We start from the raw sequence: 24287 nt of genomic DNA, 5'->3' as shown, positions 1-24287 counted from the left end.
TTGTAACTTTGTAAGGCAAACAATTTAACTTTCAAGTTATGGAGTTATAGAGCCTAGAAACGTCATTCTTGACATGAAATCAATAACCACATTATTTTCCGGTATTACCGGAAGTGGGTCTCAAGTGCTATCCCGAAAATATTTTATTACAATAGCTCAGTTACTTTAGTTTATTCCGAAGCTTTCAAATTTTTTCTAGTTACAGTTTTATTTATGTACGTTTTATCCACAGGCATAGCATAGTATGGCTGAACTTACAATTAACGGTAGGTTAAGACTACTAGGTCAGATATAAACTAAATAAACAACAAGTCTAAAAGTAATATTCGAAACACTTAACAAATAGATAACTAAAACAAACATAAAAATAATGACTAAAGAGAGCCAAAAGATCAATTTGGTAAGGATCACTAGCAAATCTTGCTGATCTGGAAATAAAAGTATTAAGCCCATGCATCGGGAGGTGAAAACTGCTAATTGTCCGGTAGTCCTAGGTGGAACATGAATGCAGATCTTATCATTCGGCTTAGCCAAGATTCTCAATGCTCAATACTTTTACACAGTCTTCGTATAAGTCGAACATTGAACTGAGGTGGCTTTTACTTGATGAAAATCCATTTATCAAAATAAATAATAACTAAAAGTTCAGATTTATATGTCTTTAAAGACACGGTGTTCTCGAAACAATTGTCATGTAAAAATATATAATTTCGTGAAAATCTGAACTTTTAGTTATTATTTATTTTGACTTTGTATAAGTCGGCGAAGTTCTCGGTGAAACACCTTACGTTTCAGTATTGTGGTGGATTACGTTTTAACTTTTACTTACTTCATCATCGATTTAAGATTACTTCTAATGAATTCGAAAGTAGGTCTTTCGTCCGGATTGTCATTCCAGCAGCTTTCCATAAGTTCCAGAAGTTCTCCGGGGCAATTTCTTTGAGTAACAGCTGGTCTAAATGGCGGCGTTTCCCGACTAGCCACACGTGCAATTATCTCTGAAAGAGTGTCGGGGAAACCTCACTTACTGTTACCACCATACTCAATAAGATTTTAAATTCAACAAGGCAATATATGAGAAAATAAATAACATTTCCACACCAGTTTAATATCTAATTCTTTTTACAAAAACGAGCGCCAAGTCAGTACAAGAAACTCGCGTTATTATTGATTAAATTGGACCGCCAAACTATAAATCAAATAATTCAAACTTAATTAAAATTGAAAAATTAAAGTTCCACCAAACATTTAATATTTTGAATAATGTTGTTTCTTTTTGAGTTTACTAGTTTACTACTCCACTTTTGGAATTAAACAGAACAAGCCCAAAAAACAAAGGAAAACGAAGTTGAAACAAAATGTTTTGGTGACATAAAACTGATATGTAATACATGTTGATGTTCTGACTTCTGAAATATAGCGTTATGGCTTACCCTCAACTTCCAAATAGCGTCTTGCAGCTTCGTAAGGACCACCCCGTACGATTATTTCCTCGAGGATAATGGCAAAGCTATAGACATCACCTTTTTGAGTAGCGGGATTTCCAGGGATTAACGTTAAGGGTAAAAGTTCCGGAGCAACCCAAAGCAACTCTAAAATGGATACAAGTGCCAAATTTATTTTCATTTATCTTGTTTAAAAATGTTGTTCTACTAACTACACGAGTTTCCATTCCAATATGATAACCAACCACAGAAACCCGTGACTAAAGCACTGGAAACTGGCGAAGTGACGCGCGCCGGATCAGTGCATAATTCGATATTAGAGTACGGAGTAGAAAAAATAATTTGTATCAAATCAATTTGAAGGCAACAATTACTAAAATGTTTTCTCTGAACTGCTTTTTATTATGGAGGTCTTTTTGGATTTGACACCTAAAAATGAATCTCAGGCCGTAAATTCGTAGCGTAGTGCGTTTTTATACAGGAAAACAGAGAAAATAACGTTTAAGAAATTGGGAATAAGAAACTAAAAGATTTATTTAAGGCATCAAGGTCAGGTCCACTCAACTGATGCTCCAAGGGAAAAATTTAGTTTTCTCTGCATGAGAAATAGAAGCTTCTGGGAAAAAATTACTTAGGCATTTCAAAAGAATCAGAACTAACAGAAAACATATCAGTCTATGGAAACAGGGTCTCTACACCTAATGTCTAATTCGTTGGAATCTGAAATGGAAACCTGATAATGGAAATTTAGCAGATCCAAATATTGGATGATAAGCAAATACCAGTTCAATACAGAAGTTCGTAAAGGAGATCTGTTACAAATAAATTTTAGAATGATTCTGGATTTATTGGTATGCTGCTGTATTATATTAGAAAATGGTGCTTAAAAATTTCAACTTATCAGTTTTGAGATTTTAAGCCGTTGCTCTGAGAGCCTGGTACTGCATTTTGACATTCACCTACGATGAATCTCTGCAAAGTCATTTTTATATTATCTTATTAAATACTCACATTTCCATTCGGTTACTTATGAAGTAAGTAAGTATATTGACAGGAACCACTTTTTTTTCGTCCATATTGTAAAACACATTCTAACGTCAATATAGTGAGGAGATCTCTCCGCCTCCGTTTATCTTATAATTTTAGTTTGATTTAATTTTTTTAAATCGATTTAATAAATGGAAAAAGACATTTTTCAATATTCCATTTCCACAACCACAAACACTTACTATTGTAATAATTGGCATCTTTTATTAGGTCCACCGGAGTAGTAAGAGATGTGAGTCCAAAATCAGAAATTTTCAAAACGAAGCGCCCGTCGATAAGACAGTTACACGAACGTAACTTTCCGTGAAAGGAAATGTCACAACCGTGTATGTAACTCATTCCCTGAAAATCGAACACCACCTTAGAGTTTTTTTAATGGTCGGACGTATAAAATATTACCTTAACAATATCAAAAATAAGCGACATTTGAAAATTCCAATCGAGGTGGATGTCTTCGTTTTCTAAAACGTCCCTTAAGCTTCCCCGTGAGCAATATTCCGTTAGAATTAGGATTGTTGGACATTCGATGCATGCCCCTATAAACCTCACCGTGTTTTCATGAGTGACGTCTCTTACCTAAACGATTTTTATTAATAGAATAGTAAGTGTTTTAAGGGAAATCTATAAATAGTGTTTTACCTGCTTGATTTCCCAAAGTAGCTTTTTATTTACGTCAATTTTCTTTTTAACGATTTTCTTGATAGCAACCCTGCTTCCCTTGTACATACCGACCGAAGTGTATATTTTTGCAGATCGTATCGATGTATTGGAGGTAATTGACGCTCTTCCGCTCGTCAAATCGAAAGTCTGAAAATGGATTTTCGCAGGATACCACGGATTTCCACTACTTCTGGTTTAAGTGTTATATTTGCTTGCTTTTGAAAAAGTACTTAATTTTTTCAAAGGGTAAAGGAATAATTCTTGGTTTGTTGTATTTCTAAAATCACAGAATTTATTTTCAAAAATAAAAATAATGAACCAAAGGAAGCTAATTGCCATAATTTTGTTCTACTTGTTTTGTTGACTTATTTATATAACTAAAATAAAGTAAAAAAGTAAACAAAAGATAACAAACAAAAGTAAATTAGTTACAATTGAATAAAGTATTTTCGGATCTATTTCCATTTGTTTTATTTTGATTTTCTTTTCTTTTTTCGCAAATAAATATTCTGTAGCCAGGACCAATTGTAGTCTTTATGCAATTGATGCATTCCTATCGTTAACTCTGGCCGCAAACTAGTGTTGAAATGCCCCGCTGCTCTCAAAATAGATGCTCGCGTGATAAAGTGATTAACTCATACCTCAGACAGTTTTTGAAGTGCCAATTTTGATCCAAATGTTCTTCCGGCTTCTAAAATCACTTCTTCTGGTCGAATTCGCCACGACATGTTGTTCAAATCTGCGTCGATTTTCATGTGCCTATGAATATATTTTTTTTTTATTTATTGCAATAAAGGCCAATTACTATAAGCCTATAAATTGCGAATACCACAAAATACTCACTTATAGGCCACGCATACGAGACTTGTGGAGCATGTTATAAACAGTCCAAATGCCAAAGACCCATAAATTATTATCATGTAAGCCTCTAGCCGCGTGAAATTTTAAACAGTTTTGGTTAGTTTCATTTAGTTAGTTATTTTTTTGACAATTCAAAACTTAAGGATATTATTTTAATCAGATTTTCATATCCTTGGTTTTATGCTTGTCAATGTAGCCCATATGATACTTCTGTAGTTAAATAACTAGTTGTATGTTGTTCTATTTCATTTTCTCCTAGTCCCGGCAACCTAGTCATTTTGATGGATACAGTTTTTCTATTAACCAGTAATTCTGAGTTTAACAAATAGTTTGTCCGCTTTACAAATTTTGATTTATAATGAAAAATTCATTCAGCTAAATTAAAGCTGTAATGTAATGTACGTAATTCAGAAATTTGCGCATCAGATACAGCTTCTTTTGCTAATACAAACCTTATTCAATTTCAAGCCAACAACAAAAGGTAATACGAAAGTATTTCACATTAAATACTTCTATATGGCTAAGGCTGATCAACAAGCTGTGTGGTTTGCCAAGGGCATAATTACCAGGAATTATTAAAACATTTTTGTTTCTGTTGTTACCATGATTGCGACATTCGGAACTGTCATCCAAAAATCCGCATTTTGGTATATCCGGTGGTGGTCCTTCTCGTCCTCCAGGCCAGTGGATTCTCTTTCCAAGTACCGGGGTGTAATGTTTGTCCACCCCGTTGCAATGACCGACCACTTCGAATTTTCCGGTGATAGGATCCAAGTCCAATATAGAGTAATCTGCGTCGCGATCGCCATTATCGTCGATGCGGACGTACCCCGTGATACCTATCAGAACAAGAAAAATATCACGGTAAACTTTTTTACAACGCATTCAAAAGTACGCAAAGTTAGGTTTTAAATACTTTTTTCTATTTTAAGTTCAATTAAAATATACAGTTGTTTTCATAATTCTGCCATATACGCTACGGTATCCAAAAATGAAATAGATATTTAATCAAGTTAGTTTGTAATTACATGTTCTTCATATACTTCATATACTTATACTTTCTAATACTTTCAAAATCTTCTAAACACCTTTTCTTTCAAGATTTTTTCCAGTTCAGTTCAGTTTTCAAGTTCAACAATCTTATGCCAATATATGTCCTGATAGCGAAATTAATAGCTTACTACAATCTAAACATATTTGCGATCGGTCGGATAATGTTTTACTATACGTTTCTAGTATATGTATTGTTATAATTACCCAAAAATTCTCTATTCCACATGCGATTCGTAATTCCCAGTCCATCACGAATATCACCACCTTGCCACAGAGTCTCATTCAGCGCCATACCCAAAAGATAGACTCCATCGTAGAAAGCACCAATTACAAAATTTACCTAGAAATAAGAATTGTGGTCAAAAAATATCAACTATCAAATGTTATTCTACTAGAATAATAATTGCGTTAAATGCATCAAATAATGTAACCATATTTTTTCCCTTGGTTTTTATTAATAAAAATTTAGTAAATTATATTTGTTTTGGAGATGGGTAGTGCTTTACGTATTGCCGAAATGATTGTGTGTTTACCAAATTTACCTCTTCGCCTTCGCTTATGGTGTAGTTGTAATCCCTTAAAGACCTCTCCTTTACTTTGTCTGCAAAATCTTGAAACTTGTCACTGGTAGGTTGCAATAATGACACCCTTAACAGTGCTTCATAAGCTTTTCGTGCCAAAGAATCTTCGGAGTCACCAGCTCTCCAGTCGTGATCTCCCCAATAAGGTCCCTATTTTCCAAAAAAAAAAAAATAATGCAAAAATATTGTTGTACATATTGACCAAATTTTAACTGGGATACAATGCAAGAGATTCAACTCTGAGTTCTATATGCTTAGTCCAGGGTGTGTTTCATTTCAGTACTTTTTGTCAGTACTTCATTTCGTAACAGAAAGATGGAATCGGCCAAATGTTTTCTTATTAGACTCGCTTGCCTATTCCGAATATTTTTTTCTATTGAAATATTTGAAATTAATTGCAAATAAGTCCATTTTTTTAATAAATAAAAGCGTTACCTCACTTTTAATTACCTGAAAAATTTCGACATCCAAAAACGTCCAGTCCCCTTTGGTCATTCCTAAAGCGTGAGCAGACAACATAAATTTTCTAACTAAACTTCCTCTCACACTTAAAATGACAACTAGAAAGCAGACTGTTACAAGAGTGGTATACATAATGGGGAATAGTTACCTCTCGCATACATGCTAGCGTCTCTAAGGTAGTTGTCTATCGAATCATTGTCATTTCCGTCTAGTTCCTTTACGAAAGAGAGCAATCCTTCTTTTTTCAATCCGTGTTCAAGATTTTTTCCTAAAAGCAAAGGATCAGACCAGAACTTGCTTTACAAGGAAAATCTTTACACTGATTCTGAGAGTTTTCTAGATCAACATTATATGTGAAGGTTTAAAGGGGCGGGATGTGTGTACAATTTACCAGGTTGCCAAATTTTAAAAAAATTATTTCCATAATAAATTTAGAACTTACTCTTTTTGTTTGTTAATCTCATCTCATATCTCAGTTTCGACCACCATTATTTTTTACTCTACCAATAATTCTAATTATTTTTGAGAAAATAAAATTAATTAATATAAGATAAATTAAATAATGTATTTATCCCTATTGACTCGTTCATTTACCCTAAGTAAAGTTCACATTGTTTGTGGAAAATACAACAAAGCAGTTTTGGAGAAATTAAGCAAACTGAGAGGATCCTTTGCAGTTTCTTATTTATAGTTTTACGTAGGTCCTTGCGAAACGCTTTGTATAATCCGATTCCGGTTGTTTATGCTTGTGATATGATTTAGGATCAATGGCATGGTAAATGCTGAATCACTTACCTACGGTAAGGGAAAATAGGTCAGACCTGTCCAAAATAAGAGCTACGTGATTCCAACCGAATTGCTTGAATATGCTAGAAAAAACTTTTTTCAAGCGGCATTGGCAGTAAGACATTCTCGTCAAAGTTGGATATTTGCTTTTATCTTTCAAGATGCCCTAGAATTTAAATTTCATATTAAAAACTTCAATAACCCTAAATAACAAAGGAGATTATTGTTGTTCTAGCTAGTTTGCATTTTAGAAGAAGTTATTACAAACATCATACTTGCAGAGAGCCTAACAGAAATCTTCTATCGATGTATACCATATAAGTATAAGTACAAAACATACGTATTCATAGGGGAATAGCTTTTTTCTACCCTTCTGTAAAGTACCTAATTATACACCGATCTAGCGTCTGGAAAAAGTCATTACTACGTAAGTTTCGTGTTCGGACTTTTCCAGGATTTTACCGCACCAGTTTGGGAGCAATCGGATGTTTTCGGAGATTTTATCGTACGGCTTGAATTTTGACGTTTGTCAATTCTGACAGTCATGTCAGTGAATGTATTCATGTTGTTTTGCAAATATGTACCCAAAAGCTACCGGTCCTAGACATAGCATGCAACATATATGGTAAGAGTATATTATGTAACAAGTGTGGTATTTGCATTTGACTTACGAATTTATTTGACACAACAGGAGCTCAGCGGAGCGAGTGTTTAATAGATGAGTGATTTAAAAAGTTTACTGAAGGAAAAACAACACTAATTCATTCACTGACATGACCGTCAGAACTGACAAACGTCAAAATTCAAGGCGTGGGATATATCTCCGAAAACATCCAATTGCGCCCAAAACGCTGCAGTAAAATCCCGGAAATGTCCGAAGTAGCTCGGATCCGTGGGAAATAAACTCGTGACTCAAACCAGACTTGTTGCATAATACGCTATTACCAATAATTTTTTGGATGACGATCTTAGAAGTTAGCGACAAAAGTTGTTTAGATTTATTTTAATTTTTAATTATTTTAAAATATTGTATTACTAAATTAAATTAAAAATTTATTATTTCTACGTTAAAAAAAGTATGAAAAAATCAGATTTTTTATAAATATATATATATATATATATATATATATATATATATATATATATATATATATATATATATATATATATATATATATATATATATATTCTCACGTATTGATTCACGGATGGAAAAATGTGATGACACTATATTCCGGGATATCATCCGTTCGCTCGTTGAACTCCGACTGGAATCCTGCATCCGACTGGAATCCTGCAAATCTTGCATCCGACTGGAATCCTGCAGACGTTTCGCCAAAATCTCACTTGGCATCTTCAATGCTCGCGCTCCGAAAACACTTCGAACACTGGGAGGTTATCGGCGGTGCGTGCGGTATTTATACTCTGCGCCGGAGATGGTAACGGTGCTGCTTGTGCGTGGGGGGAGGTGGCTCCGCCCCCTGAATTGTCGCGTTGTTAATTTCGCCCGATCGTAGTTGCGATGTCCCCGTTGGCTGCTGCGCATCGCTCTGCTGTTTGATTATCGTTCTCCACGTGTTGGATAAATGCAGAGCGTCGTCTCTCGTATTGAGGTGTCCGGACTTTTCTATTTCGATGGCCTCTCGTATAATCCTAGTCCTAAAATCAGGAATATTAGCTATTTGTTTTCAAGTGCCGAAATCAATTTTATGGCCTGTCTGATGTTGGTGCTGAAACAAAGCAGATGTTGTTTGTTTGTTTCTTATGGCTAAACGATGTTCCTCGAGCCTGGCTGAAATCCTTCTGTTGGTCTGTCCCACATACGTCAGGCTGCACGATCCGCATGCTACACTGTATACTCCTTGGTTTTCCAGAGTAATTTTTTGTTTTGGGTTTCTTAGTATTGCTCCGATGGTATGGTCAGGTTTGTATGCCGTTGATATGTCGTGTTTCCGTAATATTCGGCCGATTTTGTCAGTAACCCCCTTGATGTATGGCAGGACAGCGATCGATCTTCGTTGGGTCTCGTCCTGCACTCTCTGCTGCGGCTGTTGTTGTTTACTGATTGCCTTGCTGATGGTGCGCCTTTGGTATCCGTTTTGTTGAAGACAGGTACTAATTTTCTTCAGTTCTTTATCTCTGTTCCTCTCGTTTGTGAGCCTGAAGGACCGAGCAATTAATGTATTTGCCACTGCCTGTATCTGTGATGGGTGGTGATGATATTTAGCGTTCAGATATCTATTAGTGTGTGTTGGTTTTCTATAGACAGTGTGTTCCAAGTGTCCATCTTCGGTCCTTGTGATGTGCACATCTAAAAAGGGCAGACTGTTATCCTCTTCAAGTTCTATTGTAAATTGAATCCTTGGGTGAATGGAATTCAGATGATCTAGGAATTTCAAAAGCTCCTCCTTGCCAAAAGGCCATACAACAAATCCGTGAATCAATACGTGAGAATATCATACACCTTTACGGGAAGGAGATCTTTACAGCCACCAAGTGTTATGAAAAACTAAGACATGACGTATTTGTTGTATGGCCTTTTGGCAAGGAGGAGCTTTTGAAATTCCTAGATCATCTGAATTCCATTCACCCAAGGATTCAATTTACAATAGAACTTGAAGAGGATAACAGTCTGCCCTTTTTAGATGTGCACATCACAAGGACCGAAGATGGACACTTGGAACACACTGTCTATAGAAAACCAACACACACTAATAGATATCTGAACGCTAAATCTCATCACCACCCATCACAGATACAGGCAGTGGCAAATACATTAATTGCTCGGTCCTTCAGGCTCACAAACGAGAGGAACAGAGATAAAGAACTGAAGAAAATTAGTACCTGTCTTCAACAAAACGGATACCAAAGGCGCACCATCAGCAAGGCAATCAGTAAACAACAACAGCCGCAGCAGAGAGTGCAGGACGAGACCCAACGAAGATCGATCGCTGTCCTGCCATACATCAAGGGGGTTACTGACAAAATCGGCCGAATATTACGGAAACACGACATATCAACGGCATACAAACCTGACCATACCATCGGAGCAATACTAAGAAACCCAAAACAAAAAATTACTCTGGAAAACCAAGGAGTATACAGTGTAGCATGCGGATCGTGCAGCCTGACGTATGTGGGACAGACCAACAGAAGGATTTCAGCCAGGCTCGAGGAACATCGTTTAGCCATAAGAAACAAACAAACAACATCTGCTTTGTTTCAGCACCAACATCAGACAGGCCATAAAATTGATTTCGGCACTTGCAAACAAATAGCTAATATTCCTGATTTTAGGACTAGGATTATACGAGAGGCCATCGAAATAGAAAAGTCCGGACACCTCAATACGAGAGACGACGCTCTGCATTTATCCAACACGTGGAGAACGATAATCAAACAGCAGAGCGATGCGCAGCAGCCAACGGGGACATCGCAACTACGATCGGGCGAAATTAACAACGCGACAATTCAGGGGGCGGAGCCACCTCCCCCCACGCACAAGCAGCACCGTTACCATCTCCGGCGCAGAGTATAAATACCGCACGCACCGCCGATAACCTCCCAGTGTTCGAAGTGTTTTCGGAGCGCGAGCATTGAAGATGCCAAGTGAGATTTTGGCGAAACGTCTGCAGGATTCCAGTCGGATGCAAGATTTGCAGGATTCCAGTCGGATGCAGGATTCCAGTCGGAGTTCAACGAGCGAACGGATGATATCCCGGAATATAGTGTCATCACATTTTTCCATCCGTGAATCAATACGTGAGAATATCATACACCTTTACGGGAAGGAGATCTTTACAGCCACCAAGTGTTATGAAAAACTAAGACAAAGGAGGGTTATTTCGCTGTGCAACTTGAATTTTCTTAAAAGCTGCCGCAACCAGAACTTGCTGCCAACATTTACAAGGTTGTCTTATCACACACGCACCAGAAAGACACAAGCTATCCTGGACAAAGCTAGCAAGGCCCTACTCCAAGACCAGATCAGGCGGACCCGGTACGAAATTAGTGAGACTGAGCTACAACTTTTCAGACTCCACCTGAAACTGAGCAACAAGATCCATCAGTTGCTGTGGGACCGCATAGAATTATTAACATCATGGCGCACTGAGAAAGACAAGGACATCACGTCAAAAAAACTGTGGAAGAAATTAGAAATCCTTCAGTCAAATTCCAAAAAATCAGGACAAGTGCCAAATACAAACCGAAGCAGTACAGTTCATAATATTTCAGCATACCATCTTTCCGATACAGAAGTCAGCGTACTGAATAAAGGATTTAACTACGCAATAGCTCCAAAAAGAGTACCCGTCGAAGAGATCGTTTCCAACGTCGAAGCAAGTCTTTCCACCATAGACGAACAAGATGCGGAGTTAATTAGGCAAGATGTCGCCAGAGTCTTAAGACAGTCAAAACCACCGCAACCAAACTTAAGCAGAGAAGAAATGCAAGCCTTAAGGAATCTAAACAAAAACGAAAACATTCTAATAATGCCAGCAGACAAAGGAAATGCCACTGTCGTCATGAATACGTCGGATTATAATGCAAAATTGGAGGATATTTTGAACGACCCAATATACAAACTAGTCACCAGAGATCCCACGACATATTTGGAAAAAACAACTAAGTCCAAAATTCTCGATTCATCAATAAACGAGGATACAAAGAAGAAACTTATTCCGAGGGAAAAATCGAGTCGTTGCCCAAAATTCTACGGGCTCCCAAAGATCCATAAGGACGGGGTTCCCCTGCGTCCAATCGTAAGCGCCTTTAACTCACCATTATGCAAGCTGGAAAAACATCTGGCCAGTGCACTTCAGCCTATAGTGGAAAAGGCAGATTCCTATGTTAAAAACTCAGAACATTTCACTCAGATTTTAGGTTCTCTCAGGATGGACAAGGACGACATTATGGCAAGTTTCGATGTCAAATCCCTCTACCCGAGTATTCCAGTAGAAGAGGCACTCTTGCTTATAGAAGAAAACGAAGATCTTCCGCCATACATAATGGATCTGTCAAGACATTGCCTGAAAAACGCTTACTTTATGCACAACAGGAAAATTTACCGACAAATAGATGGAGCAGCAATGGGATCATCTCTCTCACCTGTGATTGCCAACCTCTTCATGATTTACTTCGAAAAGAAAGCAATAGAGAAGGCAAATCTGAAGCCAAAACTATGGACAAGATACGTTGATGACGTATTTGTTGTATGGCCTTTTGGCAAGGAGGAGCTTTTGAAATTCCTAGATCATCTGAATTCCATTCACCCAAGGATTCAATTTACAATAGAACTTGAAGAGGATAACAGTCTGCCCTTTTTAGATGTGCACATCACAAGGACCGAAGATGGACACTTGGAACACACTGTCTATAGAAAACCAACACACACTAATAGATATCTGAACGCTAAATCTCATCACCACCCATCACAGATACAGGCAGTGGCAAATACATTAATTGCTCGGTCCTTCAGGCTCACAAACGAGAGGAACAGAGATAAAGAACTGAAGAAAATTAGTACCTGTCTTCAACAAAACGGATACCAAAGGCGCACCATCAGCAAGGCAATCAGTAAACAACAACAGCCGCAGCAGAGAGTGCAGGACGAGACCCAACGAAGATCGATCGCTGTCCTGCCATACATCAAGGGGGTTACTGACAAAATCGGCCGAATATTACGGAAACACGACATATCAACGGCATACAAACCTGACCATACCATCGGAGCAATACTAAGAAACCCAAAACAAAAAATTACTCTGGAAAACCAAGGAGTATACAGTGTAGCATGCGGATCGTGCAGCCTGACGTATGTGGGACAGACCAACAGAAGGATTTCAGCCAGGCTCGAGGAACATCGTTTAGCCATAAGAAACAAACAAACAACATCTGCTTTGTTTCAGCACCAACATCAGACAGGCCATAAAATTGATTTCGGCACTTGCAAACAAATAGCTAATATTCCTGATTTTAGGACTAGGATTATACGAGAGGCCATCGAAATAGAAAAGTCCGGACACCTCAATACGAGAGACGACGCTCTGCATTTATCCAACACGTGGAGAACGATAATCAAACAGCAGAGCGATGCGCAGCAGCCAACGGGGACATCGCAACTACGATCGGGCGAAATTAACAACGCGACAATTCAGGGGGCGGAGCCACCTCCCCCCACGCACAAGCAGCACCGTTACCATCTCCGGCGCAGAGTATAAATACCGCACGCACCGCCGATAACCTCCCAGTGTTCGAAGTGTTTTCGGAGCGCGAGCATTGAAGATGCCAAGTGAGATTTTGGCGAAACGTCTGCAGGATTCCAGTCGGATGCAGGATTCCAGTCGGAGTTCAACGAGCGAACGGATGATATCCCGGAATATAGTGTCATCATATATATATATATATATATATATATATATATATATATATATATATATATATATATATATATATATATATATATATATATATGATGACACTATATTCCGGGATATCATCCGTTCGCTCGTTGAACTCCGACTGGAATCCTGCAAATCCTGCATTTATCCTGGATTTATCCAACACGTGGAGAACGATAATCAAACAGCAGAGCGATGCGCAGCAGTCAACGGGGATATCGCAACTACGATCGGGCGAAATTAACAACGCGACAATTCAGGGGGCGGAGCCACCTCCCCCTACGCACAAGCAGCACCGTTACCATCTCCGGCGCAGAGTATAAGTACCGCACGCACCGCCGATAACCTCCCAGTGTTCGAAGTGTTTTCGGAGCGCGAGCATTGAAGATGCCAAGTGAGATTTTGACGAAACGTCTGCAGGATTCCATTTTTTATATATATATATATATATATATATATATATATATATATATATATATATATATATATATATATATATATATATATATATATATATATATATATATATATATATATATATATATATATAAAATCTGATTTTTACATACTTTTTTTAACGTAGAAATAATAAATTTTTAATTTAATTTAGTAATACAATATTTTAAAATAATTAAAAATTAAAATAAATCTAAACAACTTTTGTCGCTAACTTCTAAGATCGTCATCCAAAAAAATTATTGGTAATAGCGTATTATGCAACAAGTCTGGTTTGAGTCACGAGTTTATTTCCCACGGATCCGAGCTACTTCGGACATTTGCGGGATTTTACTGCAGCGTTTTGGGCGCAATTGGATGTTTTCGGAGATATATCCCACGCCTTGAATTTTGACGTTTGTCAGTTCTGACGGTCATGTCAGTGAATAAATTCGTGTTGTTTTTCCTTCGGTAAACTTTTTAAATCACTCGTCTATTAAACACTCGCTCCGCTGAGCTCCTGTCGTGTCAAATAAATTCGTAAGTCAAATGCCGTTTACTACACTTGTTACATAATATACTATTACCAAATTTGTTGCATGCTATGTCTAGGACCGGTAGCTTTTGGGTACATATTTGCAAAACAACATGAATACATTCACTTAATTTGAAGTTTTTTTATATTGTTTCCAGATTATTTTTTATTATGTCAGTATAACCTTCTAAATTTATATATTATTTTATAATATACATTTATATAAGTATTTATTATTATATATTATGTATATCGATTCAAGAATTAGTTCATTACATTAAAATATAGTTGGATCAAGTGAAAGTAACGAAAAAAAAAGTTTTATTAACGTAAATTAGGGTGGGAATATAGAATACAGGAAATTTTTTTTATTGGTTATATTTAATAAGTTCAATTGAAAATTCATATTAAAAAGGACTTTAATCATATAATTGCTTGTTTGCTTTTGCTATTTGTTTCTATATTTCAAATTGTAACAAAACATATAACATAACATGTATACTATTTACAGAATTTCTGGATTCCTCCTGCGTTGGTTGTTGTTGAGTTGAACTTGATAACGTTTCGCCAATCATTCTGTTGGCTTCTTAAAAGCTTAACTGAAAACTCAACTGAAAACAGTTTTCAGTTAACCCCTGAAGAAGTCAATAAAATGATTGACGAAACGTTAGCAAGTTCAACTCGACAACAACTGACGCAGGAGAAATACGGAAGTTGTAAGGTGTAAATAGTATTACAGTAGCCTTGAAAATGTTAATTACGTTGAAATGTCAATATTGCCGACAACAAACAAGAATTTATCTCTTAGTTTTCACTGTTTACGTAAACGGATTCCTGGTCCAGTTAAATTACAGAAACCAATTTGGATAGATTTGCAGTAATTAAGAATGAAATGTAGCATCTAAGAGAACCTCTTAGCTTTGATTAGATTATTTCGTGACAGGTGATTACGCTTTAATTGCGTCTGCACTATAGCTTAAGCTTTTAAGTTAAATCTTCCAGGGAACAAAGTTAAATAATTAATTAAATCCGTAAGCTGGCATGATGGAAAATGGTTAGACCAAGTAACTGTTTTTTGATAAACATTAGCTATAACCATTCTTATCGGAAGGAATGCGTGATGCATATATATTATTTTCTCATTTGCAGTTTTATGAAGCCCGATAGAGCAAAACCTGATGTACTCTACTGTAAAGAAACTAAAAGCGATAGAAAAATTCTGAAAATCCTGTAACGGTGAAATTTGCATATGTTTACTGATTTGGACACTGAAGACGGTAGATCGATTTTTAAGGGACACATACATTATGGAATATTTACAGAGAACTAATTGTACTTGATAAATTTTCTAAAAAAAAAAAAGAGCAATCCCTACCACAAAACGTACCAAACTCATTAGCGTAACAATTCTCTGGATTGTTCGTCGCATTTGACTATTTTAATTGCTTCAATTTCAAATGTGCAAAAATAAGCAAATTAAACCTATAAAAACTTAATAACGTTGGTTACTAAAAGACAGCTTAATTCGGTATCGGATAGGTAGACTATTGCTAAACTGCTTATTAAATATGATATTAAAGTGCCCATTAGTTATACAGGGAATCAAAACAATGCAAAAACTTTAAGTGAATGATTCCATGTCGAAAGTAGTTTATTCAATAAACTTTGGGTCAAAAGTCAAACGAAATGAGATAGAACAATAAAATAATTTTTTTTAATTTTTGAAAATTTCTTCAAATTTTTAGAATTAGTAGATGGCATTAAATTAGATTAGCCCTATCATTCATTCTAACTAAATTTAAAAAACCATTTCTATTTTTCGAAAAATTTCTTTTTGTTTTGTTGTTTCTACTCTAAGATTTTTATAAGCAATTTGTAACATTTGCAAAATAAAATTATGAGATTTCTGAGACATTGATTCCGACACATTTGAGAACATATTGAGCACAAAATTGGCCCTTTTGGCTTGTTTCGTAATTCTGTTAATTAAGATGGGGGGGATAATAGGCGTTGCCATAACAACATTTCGACTGATAATGATCTGCACAATATTATTAACCAACATACATACATACATTGTAAATTAAATATGCCAAAAAAGAAGGCAAGTTACTTTTGGGTTATTGTTTAGCAGCTGAAAATTATCTACCCGTTTAATGATACCAAATAAGACGATAAACTGAGATGTAGTAGGAGTTTATCAAGAGAGCCATTGTAACTTGTAGATGTCGTTAGTGCCCAGCGAAATGCTTCGAAAACAAATTTCACCTGGTTAGTTAGGAACAAATATTTGCTTACGGGACTATCGCTTTTGTTGGTTGGATTGTATCTCCCTAGAATTCTCGATGAAGTAACGGAAAGTTCTCCTTCCATGGGTGGCTAAAAAATAGATTTGTGTTAACATACTACTTTTAATTACGGAATCCTATTAAATTAGACCAGCGGATCGCCAGCGTTCTGGAACATGTCATTTATTTTCCGTTATTTTTTTATCATTTTATGTTCGACAATGCTTTTAAAAACAAATCACAAATATTACAACTTCTTCCGGTTGGTTTTCGTATAAGCGGAAACTTAAAATTAACGCTAAAATAATGTTACACACGAAGATGTTCCAAAGTTTGAGTTCTTTTGAGTCCTATTTGAAGTATTTATGAAAATTTCAAAGGTGTGAAATCTGTGTAAGCATCATCGCAATCACATGATTTTTTTAATTTTGACGTTAGAGTGTTACATACCTGGTCACCCATTCCAGTTATAATAGGGGTATTCCAATAAGCCGCTAATCTAGCAACCGGTTCTAAAGCAAAAAGGCACGCCGGTCCAACAAACGCAACAACATCTGATATAAAGTGCATGTCTGCTGCTATACCAGGAGCTAGGGCACCACTGCAAGATGGATAACTAAAAGCAAAAGAAATTTGACTTTTTTGGACCTTAAGTTTGGAAGCAAAAACACTTTTATTGGCACAGACTGGAACGGAAGCAGTGTTATATATATATATATATATATATATATATATATATATATATATATATATATATATATATATATATATATATATATATATAATGTTGAAAATATATTCCGTATATTTTCACGATGGAAAAATGTAATGACAATATATTCCGGGATATCATCCGTTCGTTGAACTCCGCCTGGAGTCCTGCAGACGTTTCGCTAAGATCTGACACCCCAGTGTTTGAAGTGTTTTCGGAGCGCGAGCATTGAAGATGCCAAGTGAGATCTTGGCGAAACGTCTGCAGGATTTCAGAACGATTGTATCAACCGGATCCTCCTTTTCTGTAATAAAAACAGAAATAATAGAGAAGAATATCGTACAAAACCGAACCTTTTTATATTATAAACAAAAATAAAGTCCTCGCGCCGGTGTCGCCGCTTAGCTTAAGTTTTATCGGACTAAATAATTAAACCGGCTTAAATTAAAAATTATTCGAACCAAGACCGCACCTACCAACTATAATAGAGCTAAAAAAAAAGACCCTGACTTACCAAATAAATAAAAATTGAATAGCGTTGATTTTGTGGGTGGTGAGTGTTTGCAGATCTTTTATATTAGAGATTTATTTACGAATCAATTGGTAATATAAGCACGGGAACAGAGCGGTTTGGAGAAACTAATTTACACGTTCATTTCGCTTTGCTATATATTTACATTATAATATACGTGTACGTTTCCGGATCTCTAAAGGCAAATGAATCCTAAATCAAGCTGCTTTGACCAGTCATATAATGCCAATTATATGTTTTATACATGCTTCGCACGTGTGCTGTGATTACGTAATATAGACGTTCGACTTACTCCCAATTTAATAATGGGATTTTCTATTTGTTTTTTTGCAATAAAAAACTTTGCTCTTGGGTATTTATAACTTTATGGAGTGTATCTTGAGGATGTAAATATTAATACTTTTAAATTAATAACATTCAAATATTACAGTTAAATTGAACTTATAACTTTTTTAAAGTCCCACGGCTAGTTTATTCTTGAGGTCGCTCTCTGATATCTTTATTTGTTGGATAAAAGACAGAAATATTAGCAAAAATATTTAAAAAAAAAAACAACGATGATAAGAGATCCTAGAGAAAAGTCATGATCAGTCTATTATTTCGTGTCTAATAAATTGTATTGTAGTATAAAGCTTTCAAATAACTAAAATCGCAGCAAACGTTTGAATATTGTTAAACTCGTATAAATCGTACCTTCTTTGAACCTTCGTTAATCTTATCCTGTGCTGGGCCAGGAACTTCTCGTTCACTTCCTCCAATGCCATATCAACGGCTGGTCCACATCTTTCCAAATCGAAAGGGTAATTTAAATTTGAGGCCATTAGGATACCAACGTTGTAAAACCTAAACTCGTCACCAACGACGTTTTTCTGGGCTACTAGTAGATTTATCCCCGGTTGCCAAACAAAGGCCACAAGTACAAAATGCAAAAACATTATCTGAAAATATCATAAAAAAAATGCGAAAAACTTAAGTTTGATTCCTCGTTTAAAATAAGAGGTAATAAAAGCTAATTATTAGCGAGATACAAATATGGCGGAAAAATAATGCTTTTATTTTTATCTTAGAAACGTAAATAGAACCATAAAATATTATGGAAGTATTACTATTATAAAAATACGCTTTCTGCATATCCTTTCATTTTTTTTAAATCATTTTATCATGCATTTTAACTAAATTTAAGGAAAAACTTATGTAGTGACAAAAATTTATTTTGGTTATTTCATATTTTATTTTAAAACCTATTTTTTATTTGGAAATTGTAAGTTTTATGAAAAAGAGGGACAAAAAGTTTCGAGAAATGTATCTATCGAAATTTATTTTTTATGTCTTGTCAAGTTTTTCAATGTCAATCCTCTCCATTCGTAACAAAAATGCAGAAAGTGTGCTTTTATAATAGTAATACTTGCGTAGTATTTCATTGTTCTACTTTAATTTTTATGATAAAAAATAAAAACATTATTTTTTCGTAAGTTTTTCGAAAATGTCAACCATGTAACTGAGTCTTCCCAATCTTGATTAATGAATGAATGTGCCAATATATGTTTCTTTTCCACCAAAAAATTGTAAACTTCGTTTCTCAAATCAAAAATACGTTGCAATATTTTGCCGCGAGATAGCCATCTGACTTCAGTATGTAGTAATAACGTATCATACTCCGAACCTATCTCATGCAGAGTATTGAAAAGAGACGACTGTTTAGGCTGTTGCCTTTAATGTAATTAATTACTTTGTACAATTCTCCAATTTTTATTATTAACACTAAGTCCTTTCTTACTAGCTGTAAATGCTACAGCACCATTTATACAAACGGCGACGCAGTGGGCCCAGGCAAGATCATTTTCCTCAAAATATCTGTTAATAACTTCAAATATTTTCTCTCCAGTTGTTCTTCCTTCTAACCTTTTACAACAAAAAAAATCTTGTAATATGTCTTCTTCAAAAACGTAGCTCAAATAAACAATTAATTGAGACATTTTAGTAATGTCTGTAGTTTCGTCAAGTTGTAGAGCAAACACAGGAGAGTTTTGTATTCGATTTAACAGATCTGATTGTATATTACGTGATATGGCTGAAATTCGCCGAGAAACGGTATCTCTTGTTTTTAAATCGTTACCATATTTTTCTCCAAGCATAATTGATGTCACTTTAATTGCTGAAGGAACAATGAGGGTTTCTCTAATGGTAAGTGGTTTTAATTTTTTTTCTATTAAATATGAAACTTCCAAGGATGCCCGTAGAACCTTTTCAGAAATTGTTGTATATGTTTTCAAAAATACAGTTTGATTTTTCATACTTTCAGCTCGTCTTTTAAAAAAATTTTCAGATTTATTTGCAAATTCTTTATGTTTCGTTTCCAAATATCTTTTTAATTTAGCAGGTTTCAAGCTTTCATTTGCTAATTTATCCGAGCAATTAAAACACAACGGACGTCCTTTACCATTAACAACGCGAAATGTAAATCCGTATTTAATAAACTTGATATTTTCTTAATTTTTTATTAGATAACATAATTTGTCCAATATTTTTTGAAGTAGCAACAGTGCCACTGGATTCATTTTTATTTGGGTTTTCACCCACACTCTTTCTAAGTTTAGTAGCTGGTGGTCCATCATTATCATTGTCATTCTTGTCATTTTCTGGTCGTTTGGTACCTATATTTAGCCAATTATCCATTATGATGGAATTAAAACTAAAATAAAATTATAAAAAAAGAACAATATTTCTTTGCTTTAAATTTAAAATAGTAACTACATTGGTAGTATTTCCAACAAAATATTAGTTGAGGATAATCGTTTTCCTTTATTATAATCTTAATATCGCGCCTGCGACATGCGCGAAGATAATACGAGTCATTAAAATTACTTAGAGTGATTGACATCAATGACATCACACCGGGTTTATGAGCGCGCTATATTTTTTATTGTCATATAATGTTCTTTAAATTTGGCGACCCTGAAAATTTTTCTCGCGACCCATGGGTTGCGCACCACTGATCTAGTAGATATTAAGTAGTAATAGATAATAAGAGCTAAAATGAGGAAAAAATAAAATTTCTCATGTCACGAATACTGCGCCTACCATTTTTCGTTCAGAAAACGGCATTGTTATTTGACGCTCGCTGTATCTCGAACATTTCTAAAATATTCACTAGGCTCTACATAATTCCTTATTTATTGCACTTGGTAAAATGGAGATGGTTAAAAAGAAAATTTCGCAATGTGTGAGAATGCAACGAGATAATTTCTATTCGTATTCGAAATACGTCGTTTTATTGCTTTATTAAATTGCTCTATAGTCCAAAAAGAGACATCGTTACAGTGCTCTTTAACACCTCGTTTAATTCAATCGAATTAAGGACGTCATTTTAAAGTTTTACAGCTGAGAAGCAGCTCATCAAAATTCCTCTTAACTGTTATGGCCTAAGCAGTGTTTTGCGATCAATACTGTCTCGTCTGTTTGAAGATAGGAATTTTCTTAATATATTGACATGTACGTGAACAAATAATGGTGTAGACGATTAATGTTTATCCTAGCTAAATTATTTATTCTTAGAAGTTTTATATCTTTCACTTTTTTCTAGTCCAGAGTAAAACATTCGAAACGGATAAAAAAAAAGTGGTCTGGTTTTTGGGAATTGTTCAAAATACCGCGTTTTAAGTAAGTTAATTTTCAAGATGTTAATTTTGTTCAAAAATATAACAGTGTGAGGGTGTTAATTTTCCTTTTTGAACTTTCACTAATCTAAACAAGAAACAGAAATAATTTAGAAAATATAATTTGGTCCTAATGGTGTAAAAAAAACTTACATCATACGCAGAAAAAAAGATAAACGTTGTTGTTAATAAAAAGATGATCTATTAAAAAAATCATAAATAGCAACAAAACGAATTTTTAGTTTTGCACAAAAAAGTTTGCTTCTGTTATAAAATGCAAAATATATATAAAGGACAAAATGTTGTTTAATATTCAAGATTTTAGAGTTAAAATTTTGCTAAATAATTCCTATTTTCAATTTTCTTTTTCGATACAGGATCTTTACTTAAGACCCTACTAATGCATAACTGCATAGTTTGTCATCGTGGTCTAATAGAATCAACATTGCAGCTTGACTTGTAGAACGACATTTAGTGTCGGCATTTTATTAAAAAAAAATAATTACATGCTTTAAGCAAACTAACTAAATCAAACGAATAGAAAAAATCTATTTTCAGGAAACTTTCCTAGTTCCCTAGAAGTTTTTCCTAGAAATTTTTGCTAAAATTACTCGGATCGATCCGATGAGTACATCTTAAGCAGATAGAAAATAAGTTGATGTTTTTTCTAAGAAAATAACAACATAATAAAAAAAATATTTGCAGAGTTATTTACGGAAAAGAATAGAGTCATAGTCTCGATACGCGTGCCGAGCTTGAGCTCGGTGTATCGAAGCGCAAAATCCGCATTACAACAGTCTAAGATCTTTACGAGAAGCTATAAACCTGACCATTTGGAAAGACAGATGAATCGAAGAACCTAATAGACCTTGAAAATATTTTTGTTCGATATCGGTTTTCTTTGCTCTATCGAATCCTTTTTCCTGATATTATCCTTAGGTTTGGTTAATTTGTTACAATACGCGGTGTAAAAATAACTGTACAAACGGTGTAAATCTTGGTTGGTTCCTTCTGCGATGCAATATCTGATTGTCATTAGAATATAATTAGATCTTGTAGATTTTGAATTAAAGTTGTGTTAGTGATTTCAAGCAAGATTATTTTGCTTCAAGTGAGTCCACAGAAAATATTCGTTTGTATAATATTATTAATTGAGAGACAAGGCTTGCTTCATATTTTCCTATTCTAGGATAATTATGCCATATATATATTTTGTTCACTTATTTTTTATAACTGAAGTGAATAGAGTTAAATTGAATGGGATCCAATGCAATGAAAACTGTGTTTGTGCATGAGTGTCTTTTCAATGTAAAATTTAATGAATTATATGTTGAAAAATAAAAGCGAGAAGAAAAGCAGTTATAATTATTTAAATCTTAGTACACCACTTTTTATACCTACATGTGGTGTCTTCTAGTTTTAAACAAAACTATAAATATAACTATATAATCATTAGATTATTCTTAGTTTCATGGTATATCGTAGAATACTAACTACATATTAAAGAAAAATATAATCAAAAAATCAAATAAATACCTTGCTTAGACTCCACTAAAAGAAAATAAATTATCTACTATAAAATCACGAAAATGTCGCTCATAAAAACCTGACGATCTTCAAAATTTCGCCATTTTCGCAAATATAAAAATGAAACAAGAGAACAGTCATTATTGTTGCCCAACTGAATTACTTACAAAATTGCCATCTGGTTTTGATTGATATATTCGTTTTGTACAATATTTGCTACTCAACATACCTTGAACTCAACTCGTTGAACCTCTGTCGGAAATTTGGTCAATGTCAGGTTTACGCAGCTGTTGCGAACGCGGAGAACATAACTAATACTACAAAACCACTTGCTGCTTCTCTTGGAGGATGGCACGTGCTCATTGCAGATCGGGCAAGCGCGAATTTAAATTTGCTGTGTCTATCTTCCCAATATTAGGCCAAGTTCAGGGTGAAGCTACACGTGACTTAGTCGGACGGAAAATTATTATGGGGCAACTTGATTTAACTTTTAATTCTAACTAACTAACTATATACTAAACTATAACTAAAAATATATTTATGTTGATGTCAGTAAGACTAAGTTCAATATTAATTGCCTCAGACCTTAAAATCGAAAACTTATCAGAAAAGCCTTTAAATCTATTTTTGAGACTTCAATGATCCAATTTCCTGCTCAAGTAGACCAACCAAGAAAGCGAGAATTATGAAGATATACAAGATATTTAATATTTTATGTCAAAAAATGACGTGCGCAGACCGAACAATATCTAAAACTGTTTACCATACGTAATTCTTTAAGATTTTATTATATTAATTTACCCTGCAGAACCAATTGCTACTTTGCTATTATTAATGCTACATTATGTTGAAAAAAAATTCAATTAAAATAAAATTGAAAAAAGTGGCGATTTTTTTTTTAACAACCTACCTTTATAATCCTATTTTATTTAGAATTAAAAATTAGGACAATCAGATTTTATGTTCGGGATACTTATAGCTTTCGAGGCAGTGCCTTTTTTACTTGCTTTGTTCTTAACGTTCTTAACACAGTAGGATAGCAAAAAAGTGTCATAGAGACTTGTATGCAGTTATATACCCAGACCAGCGCATAAACATACAGACGAAGCGCATAGCTAAGTAAAGATAACAAGTCGCTGTATCGGCTAGTCCAAATGAAACTTTATTTCGGTTTCCATGTTAATAAATGTTTTTAAAAGCGCTCTCCCAGAATCGGAACATCCTGGTATGTTGTTGACAGTAGCCATATAAAACATACTATCAAGAACCACGCTCAAGCCAAGATTCTCTAAATTTGATTGTCATT

The 24287-nt window shown here is 34.8% G+C and overlaps 1 protein-coding gene across 1 annotated transcript in view; it reads right to left on the bottom strand.

Moving 5' to 3' along the window:
* LOC132696354 (atrial natriuretic peptide receptor 1) overlaps positions 1 to 23268 on the bottom strand; it is a 33223-nt gene extending 9955 nt beyond the window's left edge. Inside the window, exons 1-17 of the mRNA XM_060661137.1 lie at positions 23211 to 23268; positions 18492 to 18736; positions 17005 to 17170; positions 16565 to 16645; positions 6905 to 7061; positions 6258 to 6377; positions 6098 to 6207; positions 5609 to 5797; positions 5271 to 5406; positions 4616 to 4852; positions 3996 to 4080; positions 3794 to 3911; positions 3132 to 3299; positions 2892 to 3068; positions 2675 to 2834; positions 1434 to 1592; positions 830 to 998 (exon numbers count right to left, since the gene is read on the bottom strand). Of these exons, the coding sequence (XP_060517120.1) occupies positions 830 to 998; positions 1434 to 1592; positions 2675 to 2834; positions 2892 to 3068; positions 3132 to 3299; positions 3794 to 3911; positions 3996 to 4080; positions 4616 to 4852; positions 5271 to 5406; positions 5609 to 5797; positions 6098 to 6207; positions 6258 to 6377; positions 6905 to 7061; positions 16565 to 16645; positions 17005 to 17170; positions 18492 to 18733 (2474 nt within the window). The 5' untranslated portion in view covers positions 18734 to 18736; positions 23211 to 23268. The remainder of the gene's footprint in view (positions 1 to 829; positions 999 to 1433; positions 1593 to 2674; positions 2835 to 2891; positions 3069 to 3131; positions 3300 to 3793; positions 3912 to 3995; positions 4081 to 4615; positions 4853 to 5270; positions 5407 to 5608; positions 5798 to 6097; positions 6208 to 6257; positions 6378 to 6904; positions 7062 to 16564; positions 16646 to 17004; positions 17171 to 18491; positions 18737 to 23210) is intronic.
* Between the last annotated feature and the right edge of the window lie 1019 nt (positions 23269 to 24287).

Source organism: Cylas formicarius, unplaced genomic scaffold, assembly GCF_029955315.1.
Source record: "Cylas formicarius isolate icCylForm1 unplaced genomic scaffold, icCylForm1.1 PGA_scaffold_10__41_contigs__length_53128322, whole genome shotgun sequence".
NCBI classification, from domain to species: domain Eukaryota; kingdom Metazoa; phylum Arthropoda; class Insecta; order Coleoptera; family Brentidae; genus Cylas; species Cylas formicarius.
Note: the sequence above shows the minus strand (reverse complement) of the source record. Positions and strands in the feature narration are given on the sequence as shown.